Source organism: Chelonoidis abingdonii, chromosome 3 (assembly GCF_003597395.2).
Source record: "Chelonoidis abingdonii isolate Lonesome George chromosome 3, CheloAbing_2.0, whole genome shotgun sequence".
Lineage (NCBI taxonomy): Eukaryota > Metazoa > Chordata > Testudines > Testudinidae > Chelonoidis > Chelonoidis abingdonii.
Window position 1 is genome coordinate 125,852,288 of NC_133771.1, and position 12,257 is coordinate 125,864,544.

Genomic DNA, 12,257 nt, shown 5'->3' on the forward strand with positions numbered 1-12,257 from the left:
TCACTGGCTCCTAAATAAAGGGACCAACATTCATATACTGAAGCTTCAAGAGCATAACAAACCCTCTTACCACAAGTGAATCAGGTGTCCCACTACTCCCCATTCAATGCAGTCTTTTTTTAAACGTTTGCTACTATCACTTTCTAAAGGAAGCTACCTGGCACTGCATATTTAACTTATAATAGTTATTTTGAATATCACTTTTGCCTTTGAAATCATTAAATGCTCTTGGAAACAATTTCCCTAATAATCTGTGCAAGTATTGTGAAATGTCTTGGTATCTTATTAAAAATTAGCACTTTTATAGTGCTTCACATGTAACTAATCCTCACAAAGCCACTGTGATGTAGATTAGCTTGGTTTTCCGTTCTATAATAAAGGACAATACTAGATACATTCATAAGTTTACTGCTATCAAATACAGGAAAGTTCAGTAGAACCACAATAAAATTTTAAAGAGTTATATCCCTACAAAGAATTAGAGAATTGTTTCCACTTGTTGCACAAGAGTTTAAAGCTTTAAGTCTATATGTAAATACCTTTCACAGAATTCGACAAGCAACACTTGGATTGATTGCAAATGTTTTCACTGGATGCATTAAAGTGTTTTCAGCAGTGGATCGACTCATTAACAAGCCAGTAAATACACTACTACAAAAATGATTTCCGAGTAGAACTGGTGCTCTTTAATAGTCTGTGTGAGACCTCCACTTTATTTTTTGCAAGCTGTGTATCTTGCAGATACATTCTCCCAGCTGATCACATTCCAGATAGCTTTTAGATAGTCAGGTCTAACATTTTTATATTGAAGATAATAAGCATGCTCCCACACATCAATTCCTAGCAGAGGAATAAGACCTAGAAAAGAGAAAATAACTTTGTGAGTCTATGAAAATATTTTCAGATGAATATGAAACATTTCAAAACTTCAAAACCCTACTTCAGAATATTTCCAACTATTTTATTCTTCATTTCCATACCATTTAAAGATGACAATGAACCCTCCAATACACAAGTGCGCACTGCTAGATCTTATACAGCTGCTTCCCATTAGAAAAGGAAGTGCAGTAGTTGATTTTATGTTATACACAGCTATGAAAACACCCAATCCTGAGAGACGACTGAGTTCTAAAAATAAAGCTTTTAACTGGAAAAACTGCCTTAAGGAACACAGTTACTGCAAAATACTGTGCTGTAGTGCAACAATAATCATACTTCTAGAAACTTGTGCTTATGTAACATTCCACTCTAATATGTTTTAAGGCACAAAATACATTCATTAAACACCTGATTTAATTATATATTATTGTTTTTGTGAGATTAAGGATTAGGAAACCCCAATAAGGAATTGCAACTGAATCCAGCTAAAGAGTCTTTGCAGATGCTAATCCACAGATATTCAGTTCATCCCCTGTATTCTGTTCTACATAGGTTCTTGTATGGCCCTCAACCCCTCAGTATCAGAGTGCCTTCCAAAGTCCATTAACTGATGTGATTAACAACTGTCATATGTGGTATGTTCTCTCTCTAGAGCCATGGAGGAAGTTTGCAGAGTTTTTGCACTGGGGTTGGAGGGAGAGACAGACAATAAGAGAAACCATCAAAAATTATGCACTTTGTTAGATGTACTGTGGTATCTTCCCTCAGCAGTGCAGTCTGAATCCAACTGGCTCAGCTGTTACCATCATAGCATAGAGTCAAATAAAACCCACACCCATGACAAATCAGACATCTTTTAAAAGAGATCAGGTCCAACATTTTGCTGTTGGTTTATCCTTGGCTGAGAAATCTTTAAGAGTCATCTCTGGTTGATAATATACCATATATACTTGTTCATAAGCTGAATATTTTTGGTTAAAAAGTGACGCATCAAAGAACAGAGGTCGGCTTATAAAGGGGTCTACACTAAAATTTGATGATTTTAAACTCTCTGGCAGGGATTGGCAACCTTTGGCATGTGGCTCGCCAGGGTAAGCACCCTGGCAGGCCGGGCCAGTTTGTTTACCTGCTGCATCCACAGGTTCGGCCAATCACGGCTCCCATTGGCCACGGTTCGCCACTCCAGGCCAATGGGGGCGGCAGGAAGCAGCGCGGGCCAAGGGATATGCTGGCCACCGCTTTCTGCCGCCCCCATTGGCCTGGACCAGCGAACCGTGCCCACTGGGAGCCGTGAACAGCGAAACCTGTGGACACAGCAGGTAAACAAACCGTCCAGGCCTGCCAGGGTGCTTATCTTGGTGATCCCCATGTCAAAGGTTGCCGATCCCTGCTCTATGGAATCACTGAACTGAATATCTAATACATTGTCATTTTGTTTACCTGGAGCTTCCACAGACATGGAGCCCCTCAGCTCCCTGTGGCCGTGGTTCGCCGTTCTCAGCTAATGGGAGCTGCAGAAAGTGGCACGAGTGAACTGTGGCCACAGGGAGCTGAGGGGCCCCATGCCAACAAAATGTACCAACTCGCCAGCAGCTTATCCTGACAGGCTGGAAGCCAAAGTTTTCCAACCCCTGAAATACAGGGTCGGCTTATGAAAGGATCATACAGAGTTTGCTGTTTTTACTTATCCATCTTGTGGGGCTGGCTCATAAAACGAATGGGCTAATGAATGAGTATATACGGTATCTCATTAGCGTATACCTTTCTTTGAATCACTACAACTAGGGGAGGTAAGCGTCATTTCAGGTTTTAACATATGCCCCAGTGTGCCCTGTCAATATCAGCATGTTTAAAAATAAAAGTGGTGTGACTGTAAAAAGAGAAGAGGTTTCTCTCCCCTCTGTTGAGAGAAAAGCCTACACACAGGGGAAATTATACACAAAGTGCTGTCAAACACATAGAACAAACCAGTTTAATCTTTCACTTCTAGGTGATAAAGTGTTTGCAAAGAGGCAAAAAAAGTTTTCAAATGAAGGCAATTTTAAAGTTGATGCCTCTTTAAATTACTCTCTCTAAAAGAAGAAACCTTATGAGCAACCCTCCCATCATCCATGAAAGCTGAAGTCCCTGTACAGCTGAAAATTCATCCATCTTCCTCCTCTCCCTGTCCACCAAAGCTAAGATTTTTAAACCTCCCCCTACACGTTCTCCAAAATTTATAAGCTGTTCTTCACAAGTGTTAGGTTTAAAAAGGATATTACTTTATCATTTTTAATAAAGATACAGTCACATGCAGTCCCTCTCTAGCCATATTTACTTAGAAAGAAAAAGATGCATGTATTAAATAGCTCTTTCAAGCTGCCGCTGGAGCTACTTTCCTCATAAATATATATATAACAGTTTGTGTTTTCTTTCAAAGATCATTTAAAAACAAAACTAACCTGTTGTTCCTTGCAGAGGGTCTTGATTGTAACAAGCAGTGACCTGCAGGCGGCCTTGGTCCTGGTTAAAACCAAGCCACCCCCATCCTGAGCCTTGAACACCAACCGATACTGCTGTCAGCTTCTCCTTGAAGTTTCCAAAGGAGCCGAAGTCACGCTTGATGGCTTCCATCAGTTCCCCTTAAATTTATATTAAAAAAATTTTAAAAAAACCATACACACCGCACTTTACACTATTTCCCAGCTGATATCAAGATTTATTTTTGTAGTCAGAGAGAGGCAGTTGGCTCCCCTCTCCTCAATTTTTTCTGAGAAAGGAAAAAGAATTAATTCTTAACAGATCTTATGCATTAGTATTTTATACAGATTCTGATTTCCTTTTAAGCTGCAGTTAGGAAAAAAAAATCTCAAGGTGCAATAATCAACATGAAGATACTACTATGTTCTTATACAGTATCTATAATGCTAAGGAGCTTGTGTGTTTGTCAGACAGACAGGCAGTCCACAGCAGGATGAACGGATGGGGGGGAGTGTTATTTGAAGAGTGCTAGATAGTTTGACTTGACAGTATGCGAGACAAGTATCCTTATAAACTTTCACATAGATTGCACCTCTGACGCTCACGGATGACTAGGTGCCAGCTCATGCCAAGGTCCCCATGCCTCAAATGAATACTGACAAAGACATAGCTGAATCAGGCTGGCTCACCCATAGCATTGTTAAAACAGGCATTAGAATGATAAGAACGTGTTTAGACTTTATTGAATGTTTGTGAGCTGTGCAGCATGCATTAATATCACTAACATCTGTATCCCATATTGTAAGGTAATATTTAAGCAGTTGTATTATAACCCTCTGTAACTAACATAAGAACAGCCATACTGGGTCAGACCAACAGTCCATCAAGCCCAGTACCCTGTCTTCTGATGCTGGTCAAAACCAGATGCTTGGGCAGTGGGGATCGGGCTTCAGACTCCCAAAAGAGGTACAGTAGCCTGGAAAGATTGAGAACCACTGGTCTATCACACCTCTACACTTTACTACTTTAAAACTACACTTCTTCCATGAGGTCTTTTAAAGCCTTAAAGCTAATGAGTCAGGTCAATGACAGCCTGAACCAACTCCTAGAATGGTTGATTTTTGTTACCTGTGAGGGTTTTTTTTCCCATGGATTGCAGTGCATTCAACAGTAATTTAGGTCTTGGAGACTTTTACTGCATTATCACAGTTTCAGGCAGCTAATTTATTCCTCCATAGTCAATCAGAAAAAGGTTAATGAATTCTACAATGGCAACATCATAATAATGGCAGCTTTCATACTGTGAACAAAGATATAGCTACCAATGTAACCAAGTCTGTCTTTAAAAAAAGACTAGTCTCACGCTCAGTAAAGCTCTATTTTAGAGTGTATGCAAAAAATTAGAATATTAATTATTTGTATTACAAGAGCCTCTAAAGGTCTCGATCAGGATCAGGGCCCTGTTACATTAGGTGCTGAGCAGACACACTAGAAGACTGCCAATTTTGAAGGATCGTAATTTTTCAAAGTCTTTTAGCTTTTAAGTGACAAACCAAACACAAGAGATTTCTTTACAGGCCACAGTTTGTCACAATTAATTCTACTGGTTAATGCTGACATATCAGTAAGCCATCAAGAATGAGTACTAACCTTGAGGCTCTCCTCCCCCATTAGGAGAAAGGTTTGTCCAGAAGATGGTGTGGTTGATGTGACCCCCACCATTGAATTTTAGTGCAGGCTGAAGAGACACCTGAGCTGTAACATCACCTGAAGACACGTAAGATCAACAAAATTAAGAGATCAAAACCCAAACAGCCATTTGATAGACTACCATTACGCTGATTTTGCAACCCACTAACAGTGCTACATATCACTGTGTGAGAAGCAAAAAAATGAATGTACTATAAGCCAGAGGCAAGTCACTATATAACTTCAGTTAATAACCACAGACCTCCATTTGGAAGACGCTGTATAACCACATATGAAGACATGGTGTACACCCTAAAGAACTAGTTGTCCAAGGATCTGATCCTGCAACTGGCAAATTCCTGAAATTGTGAGAGGCCAGTTATAGAATCAGGGCCTACACTGGAAAAAAAAATTAAATTTATTCAAGTAAAATATTCTTAATTTTCTGTAGTAAGGACCCAGTTCAGGAAAGCAAGCAGCACGCATTTAACCACTTTCCTGAACTGGGCCATAAATCTCTTCGGGTACCTTGTTAATTTAATATTTTTCAAATGAATACAAAACTCTGACAAGCAATGTTCTCTAAATAAACAAATATACATTACATGAGTTATACTTAAGACTAATTCACAGAGTACAAGATAGAACACACCTACAGATTAACACTGCTTTAAAAATACTAGAGTATGGTCCAATATTGAAATGCATTCCTAAAACATTTCTCTTTAAATATGAGGACATTTCATTCTAATTTAAGTTTTCGTTCTCAGAAAGGCATGCTTTCGCATACTGCTTATGGTGTCGAGGGTTTATTTTTAAACTAGATGACAAAAATGGAGACTTTGCTCTTTCCTAGGAATGTTTACAAAACTGAACTCTGAAGGACAAAATTCATGCTACTGGAAGTATTGAGTTTATTGGCATTTAAAGCTGTACAAGCAACTATGTTAATAAAAAACATTACATAGTGAACATTCAGGGTGTACAGAATACATTTGAAAGACTTTTAAAAAAGGGATAAACCCTGTCTTCTAATACACACATGCAATTCAAAGTGAAGGCAGTGGAAGCTGTGTGTATATATCTAAGTACAGTACTTGGTCTGCACCATTAAGACACCATATCAGGAACAGTTTACAATGCTGCAGAGAGATATCTGCTTATCTGGGAGCCACCAGTGGAGACAACAATCCTGCATTTCTTTAATTACTACACTTCTGTGTAATGAGCAGTATGTCTGGTTCTTTTCCTATTTATACTTTTCCCTCCTTAATCCTATTTTCTCTATTCTTTTCTGCAACAAAGCTTTCCTCTGACCACTACTGAAGGGAAAATGCATTGTCTAATTCAGATAAAAGAGGGAATTAAATTCACACTTCTACTATAGACAATATGGCATTTGAAGAAAATGGATTTGAAATGAATGACCTAGTTAGTTAAGTACCAAGCAATTTTCAGAAATACCCTGATTTATATGCATAAATCCCACTGACCCTTAAAGTGCATCTAAATCACTTAGTTATTTTTGGAAATGAATCCCACATGCTGATACATGAGCATCAAATGATATTGTACAGCAGTGGGTAAAGTGGTCTTCTTTAGTATGGGTTGGGTTGGTAGCAACAACTATACATTTATATTTAAGTTTGACAGCCAGCACGCTACTGCAGCAGTGAGCTGGTGAATGACCTTCAGGCTCCTGGCAAAAAAAAAAAAAAAATATTATGAGGACACTCAGATATGAGGTGCTCCATCATTTGTGCCTGGTGACCACAGCTGCATACAGGTGTTTGCCTCATTTTCCATTTAAAGGAGGTTTGTTCACATCTCCCATAAGATGTCCTGATGTGATTCAATCTGCACCAGTCTTTCCAACAAAAGAAAATCCAGTGGTTCCTCAACAGGATCAACAACAAGCTGTTTGTATTGAGCAGTCGAAATGCTCCATGTGACTCTCCATTGAGCCTCAGCATCGCAGTTGGATGTAAGGGTCTTGGTACAGTTCCAGAGAGGGTTGTGGAATTTTAATCTCATCTTTGGCAAATTCTGCAGGTCATGGTCCAGCGAGATTGCCGTGATTGCATTTTTACATGGTTAAGAAAGCAAGACATCTGAGCAGCTCTTCTAAAGGTTTTCGCCAGACAAAACAGGTTGGGGACCACTGCTGCAAAGTGTTAACCAACTATAGTAGCAAAGGTGACTCTCTAGACAGAAAATATCTTAAAAATCAGGTGTTCTTTAGAAACATGTCACCAGCACCAACAAAAATTGATCTGCCTGGCTAAAGAGAGGTTCACTCATTTTTACCAATCCAGTATTCTGACAGAACAGGATGTAAGATGAACTTCTCAATACGATTATACTTAAACATATTTGAAAACAGTGCTAAGATTATTGCTCCCAACTTTCTGAAATAGAAGACATGCAGCACTGATATTACAGGAAACAATGCAGAACTTTTTAAATATGTTTACTTGGCAAGCAAAAATGTGCAATATTGCTATGTATCTAAAGTATTATTAATATTATGCAGTTCTATAGAGTTTTTTGGAAAACTCTAAGTTTGAGCCCACTAATAAGTTAAGTCTAACACGCCTGAGAAGGCGGCGGATACTCTAGTATCACCCTTTTATAGGTGTTTCAGTTAAGTGTCTTAGTTAAATGATTTTTCTAAGGTCATGACAGTAAGACTGTAGCAAAGCTAGGAATAAGACCCATATCTCCTGACTACTAGTCACATGCAGTAACTACAAGATAAGATTGTAGTAGCTTTCTTCCCTTTTGTTAACAGCGCCCACACATACCTTTTGCCAATGCCTCTTTATATTTCTCCTCTGCAACATTGAGATTATTCACATAAGTAGCATGATGTTTGCTGTGGTGTAGCAGCATGATTTCTGCACTGATGTGGGGTTGCAAGGCACCATAGTCATAAGGCAAGTCAGGAAGAGTGTGTTTTTGCCTGAAGGCCGAACATCCCAAAGCTGCAATTAGCTGAGTGCGACTCCTGAGGGGGGGGGGGGGGAGATTATTTTATTGAGCATTCAATATTAAATTATTTTTTAAAAAGCAAATACAGTTACACAATGGTTTCATGTGCCAGATCCTGCCACTCTTATGCTGATTAGTCTCATACCGTGACAGACTGATAATATCTTGGACAAACCTTAGGGAGTAAAATTTAACTTCTCTGAATGAAGTTAAGTATTAAATCTAATTCATTAAAGTTTATAGGGTCCAATGTATTAAAAATCTACAATTGTTTGTGTCATAGTATTGTTTGTAACTGTTCTAGGAGAATAAATTAAACCTTGGGGGAAATGTTAGGAACTTCAGAGGACATTTGGGGACAATGCACATAAAGTGGATTTCCTAGGAAACACCTGGGGTAAAAGGAATGCAAATTATCCACCTTAAATCCATTCTTCTGAAGCTATGGCCTGGGAAAAGAGTCCCAGTGTCTACTATTTATCTGCTCCCCAAACTGCATGAAAGATCAACTCCACTGTTCATGAGTGTGCTAGTTCAGAGCTGAAATTACTATGAATTTGTAATAAAAAAAAGAGAGACCTACTTGTGAGTCTGAAGGACTCACCGACCAAAACTGGAGGGAAATCTCCAGTAAACTAGTTAGCAGATAACTTGGTTCTTTTATTGTTTATAATGTGTTTTCTCTGTCATGCTTCTACCCCAAGAATAAAAATAGACCTGCATAGGAAGAACTGTGTGGTAACTTAAAACTGCCCTGTTATGTAGTTGAAGAGAAACTAAGCAGGGCTGATTAGACAAACTGCCTTTGCTAGGAGTAACATAATGAAGGCAGGGAACTTCTCAACCTGGAAATACCCCAGTCAGAAGGGAGAGATTTCCACTCTAGCGAGGTAACAGCTAGGCAGCTGAATGCCTGAGCGTGGGTGGCCTTGCTGGCCCACAGAGGGCAACAGGGGTGCAATTGCCCTGATCTGTAACACTTCTCAAGTTGTCCCATTACTTTCATAGTGTTTACTTGTGGCATAAGGTACTTCTCAATGTGAGTAACACTGGTAGAATTTCTCTATATAATTAAGATCCAGACGTACCAAGAAGTTATTAATAGTATTGGCAGCCCCAAGCAACCTTTTCACTGCAACTATGGGATCTAGAAACCTCTTTCTTTTTAACAAAAGCCAAGATTCTTGTGCAATCTCTTGGATCCAACAGCTAAGGCTTCAGGAAAAACACCAGCAATACCACAATAGTGATAAAAATTATGAGCTGGCAACAACCAGCTCCCTTATACTAGACAATGTTGTTGTAGCCATGTTAGTTCCACGACACCAGAGACACAAGGTGGGTGAGATAATATCTTGTATTGGACCACCTTTTGTTGGAGAGAGAGACAAGCTTTTGAGGACCTGAAGAAGAGCTCTAGGTAAGTTTTAAAGCTTGTTTCACCAACAGAAGTGGGTTCAATAAAAGAGATATCATCTCACCCACCCTTGCTCTCTGATGCTAAACAGTTCACACTAAGGAAACAAGAGCTGTTCCTGGAGGTTTTGCAGTATGAAGTGCTCAAGTCTCTGAACATCTAAGCATTTGCTTAGATTTACTCACATAAGTAGCCCCATTTAGTTCAAGAAGCCCACACAGCTGTAGAAGCATTTGCAGCCCCAGAGCAGGATGAAGCTGCTGAAAATTAAAAACGATAATCTAACCACAGCCAGAAAACAAAACTGAACCCTTCCCCTGCACCTTGCCAGCCAGGGTATCTGAGCTGACGGGCAAAGGCCCCAGGCCAGGGAACTTCCCAACACACTGGAAAGAGAGAAGTGAAGTGGGCCTGGAAATCACTGTATGAACAAGCCTCTGGCCGCCCACTGGTCTGGTCCAGCGGGGGAATATGGAGTACAAAGAGAAGAGTGGAGGGCAGCTGAGGTATGGGAGGGCAGAGCGTGGGGATGTAATGAGGTAGGCGGAAGCAGAGCAGGGAGTAGATGGGATTAGGAGGTAACAGGGAAAGGCGGAAAAGAAAGTGGGAGTAAGGGGGCAGCTGCGGTACAGGGGACAGAGTAGGGAAATAGGGTAGCTGGAGCAGAGTAAAGGAGTAAGGAGCAGGTGGGAGAGGGGCAGAGCAGGGGGGATAATGGGAGAGCAGAGTAAAGGAGTAAGGAGCAGGTGGGAGAGGGGCAGAGCAGAGGGGATAATGGGAGAGCAGAGTAAAGGAGTAAGGAGCAGGTGGGAGAGGGGCAGAGCAGGGGGGATAATGGGAGAGCAGAGTAAGAGGTAAGGGCAGGTAGGGAGGGCAGGGGGATAATGGGGGTAAGGGAGCAGGTAACGGAGTAGATGAGCAGATGGGGAGGGGGCAGTGGGTATAACAGGGTGGGAGAGTAAGGTAAGAAGCAGGTGGGGAGGGCAGAGCAGGGGATAATAGGTGGGGGCTGATGCGGGGGTAAGGAGCAGATGGGGGAGGGGAGCAGCAGAGCGGGGATAATGGGGAGCAGAGTAAAGGGGTAAGAGCCAGGGGGGGAGGAGCAGAATGGGGGTGATGGTGGTGGGGGAGCAGAGTAATTAGGGTAAGGGGCAGTGTGGGACAATAGCGGACGGAGGATAACAAGGTGGGGAGAGAGAATAACAGGTAGAGGGATGGTGGGGAGGGGCAGGGGATAGCAGTTTGGGGGGCAGGTGATGGGGGTAAGGAACAGGTGGCGGGAGAGCAGGGGGCAGAATAACGGGGTGGGGGACAGGTAGGGGAGGAGCAGAGTGGGGGGAGTAACGAGAGGGGGGGCGCAGAGTAACGGGACACAGCAGGTAGGAAAGCACAGAGGTCGGGAGGATAATGGGGTGGGGGGACAGAGTAAAGGGGTTAAGGAGCAGTCACGTGGGGAGGGGCAAGGCAATAAACAGGGTGTGGGGTGAGCACAAGAGTAAGGGGTAAGGACAGGTGGGCGAGGGGCAGGGCAGGGGGAATAACGAGGTGGGGAGCCGGATGGGGGCAGGGGCGGCAGCAGGGGATAACAGGTGGGGGGCGCAGGTAAAGGGAAGGAGCAGGGGGGAGGGGCAGGCAGAGATAAACAGGGTGTTGGGGACCAGATAAAGGGTAAGGAGCAGTGGCGAGGGGCAAGGCAGGGGCGAAACGAGGCTAGTGGTAAGGGGCAGGTGATGGGAGGGGCAGCGTGGGTGATAATGGGTACAGGGAAGCAGAGTAACGGCGGTATAGGAGACAGATAGGGGAGGGCAGGGGGATAACAGGTGGGGAGAGAAAGGGGTAAAACGAACAGGTGGCAGAGGGGCAGAAGGCAGGGGAATATGAGGTGCGGGGCTGAGTGACGGGGTACAGGACCAGATGGGGGAGCGGGAGCACCGAGCAGGGGGATACTATGGGGTGAGCAGAAGTAAAGGGGTAAGGAGCAGGCGGGGAGGAGCAAGAATTGGGGGATGATGGGTGGGGAGCAGAGTAATCAATGGGTAAGGGCAGGTGTTGGGATCACAAGCGGGGGGATAACACAAGGTGGGGAGAGCAGAATAACAGGTAAGAGGGAGTGGGAGGGGCAGGGGGGATAGGCAGGGTTGGGGGGCTAGAGTGATGGTGGGTAAGGAACAGGTGGGGCTGAGAGGCCAGAGGGTGCAGAGTAACGGGGTTGGGGGACAGGTACGGGGAGGAAAAAAAAGCCAGCAATGGGGGGGGGGGACTTTAACAGAGAAGGGGGGAGCAGAGTAAAGCTGGGAAACAGAGCAAGGTGAGGGAAGGCAGGGTGGCGAGGATAATGGGGGCCCCTGCCTGTACGGCAGCTCAATGGCCCTGGCGGGGCCTGGGCTTTCGTGGTGCTCGGACCAGCCACAAACCAAATGGTGCCCCCGGTGAGGAGCGTCTTTGACGCCTCCCTCCTTTTGTTAAACTTTTGAATAGCTTGTTTTTTATTGCATTTGTAGCCATTTCACGACCATGAGGCCGGAGCTACATGCACAATTTAACCCTGTCATAGACAAGTTGATAAATTTGCAGGGAAAACGTGTATCAAAATAGTGAAACAAAACCAGCACCCCACACCCCTGAGCATATCCCTCCCCCCCCACCAGCCAAATACACTCCTGAACAGGGATGGGAATGAGGGTGTGAGTAGGGAGAAAGGAGGTGAAATTAATGAAGTAACCAGATGTGACGGCCTGCAAAATATAATCTGCTCCTGTGCAGGTTGGAAATGGGAGAGATGGTTTCCAATGGGAGGGGTGTCAGCAGGATGGTGCTGCTG

At 43.1% G+C, this 12,257-nt stretch overlaps 1 protein-coding gene across 1 annotated transcript; it reads right to left on the minus strand.

Moving 5' to 3' along the window:
* Positions 1-663: 663 nt before the first annotated feature.
* On the minus strand, positions 664-8,042 carry SOD2 (superoxide dismutase 2). The gene is made up of 4 exons (XM_032772641.2): positions 7,833-8,042; positions 4,990-5,106; positions 3,321-3,500; positions 664-858 (listed from the first exon to the last, which is right to left on the minus strand). Exons 1-4 carry the CDS (start codon positions 7,918-7,920, stop codon positions 713-715), a joined length of 531 nt encoding a protein of 176 aa, XP_032628532.1. The 5' UTR covers positions 7,921-8,042; the 3' UTR covers positions 664-712.
* Positions 8,043-12,257: the final 4,215 nt, after the last annotated feature.

Excerpts from the sequence above, each read along its gene's own strand:
- SOD2 (XM_032772641.2), bottom strand. The coding sequence starts at position 7,920 with ATGCTGCTACACCACAGCAAACATCATGCTACTTATGTGAATAATCTC. Across the intron at positions 3,501-4,989 it reads TGGGGGAGGAGAGCCTCAAG|GGGAACTGATGGAAGCCATC; the intron begins GTTAGTACTCAT and ends TATAAATTTAAG. Across the intron at positions 859-3,320 it reads CCCTCTGCAAGGAACAACAG|GTCTTATTCCTCTGCTAGGA; the intron begins GTTAGTTTTGTT and ends TCTCTTTTCTAG.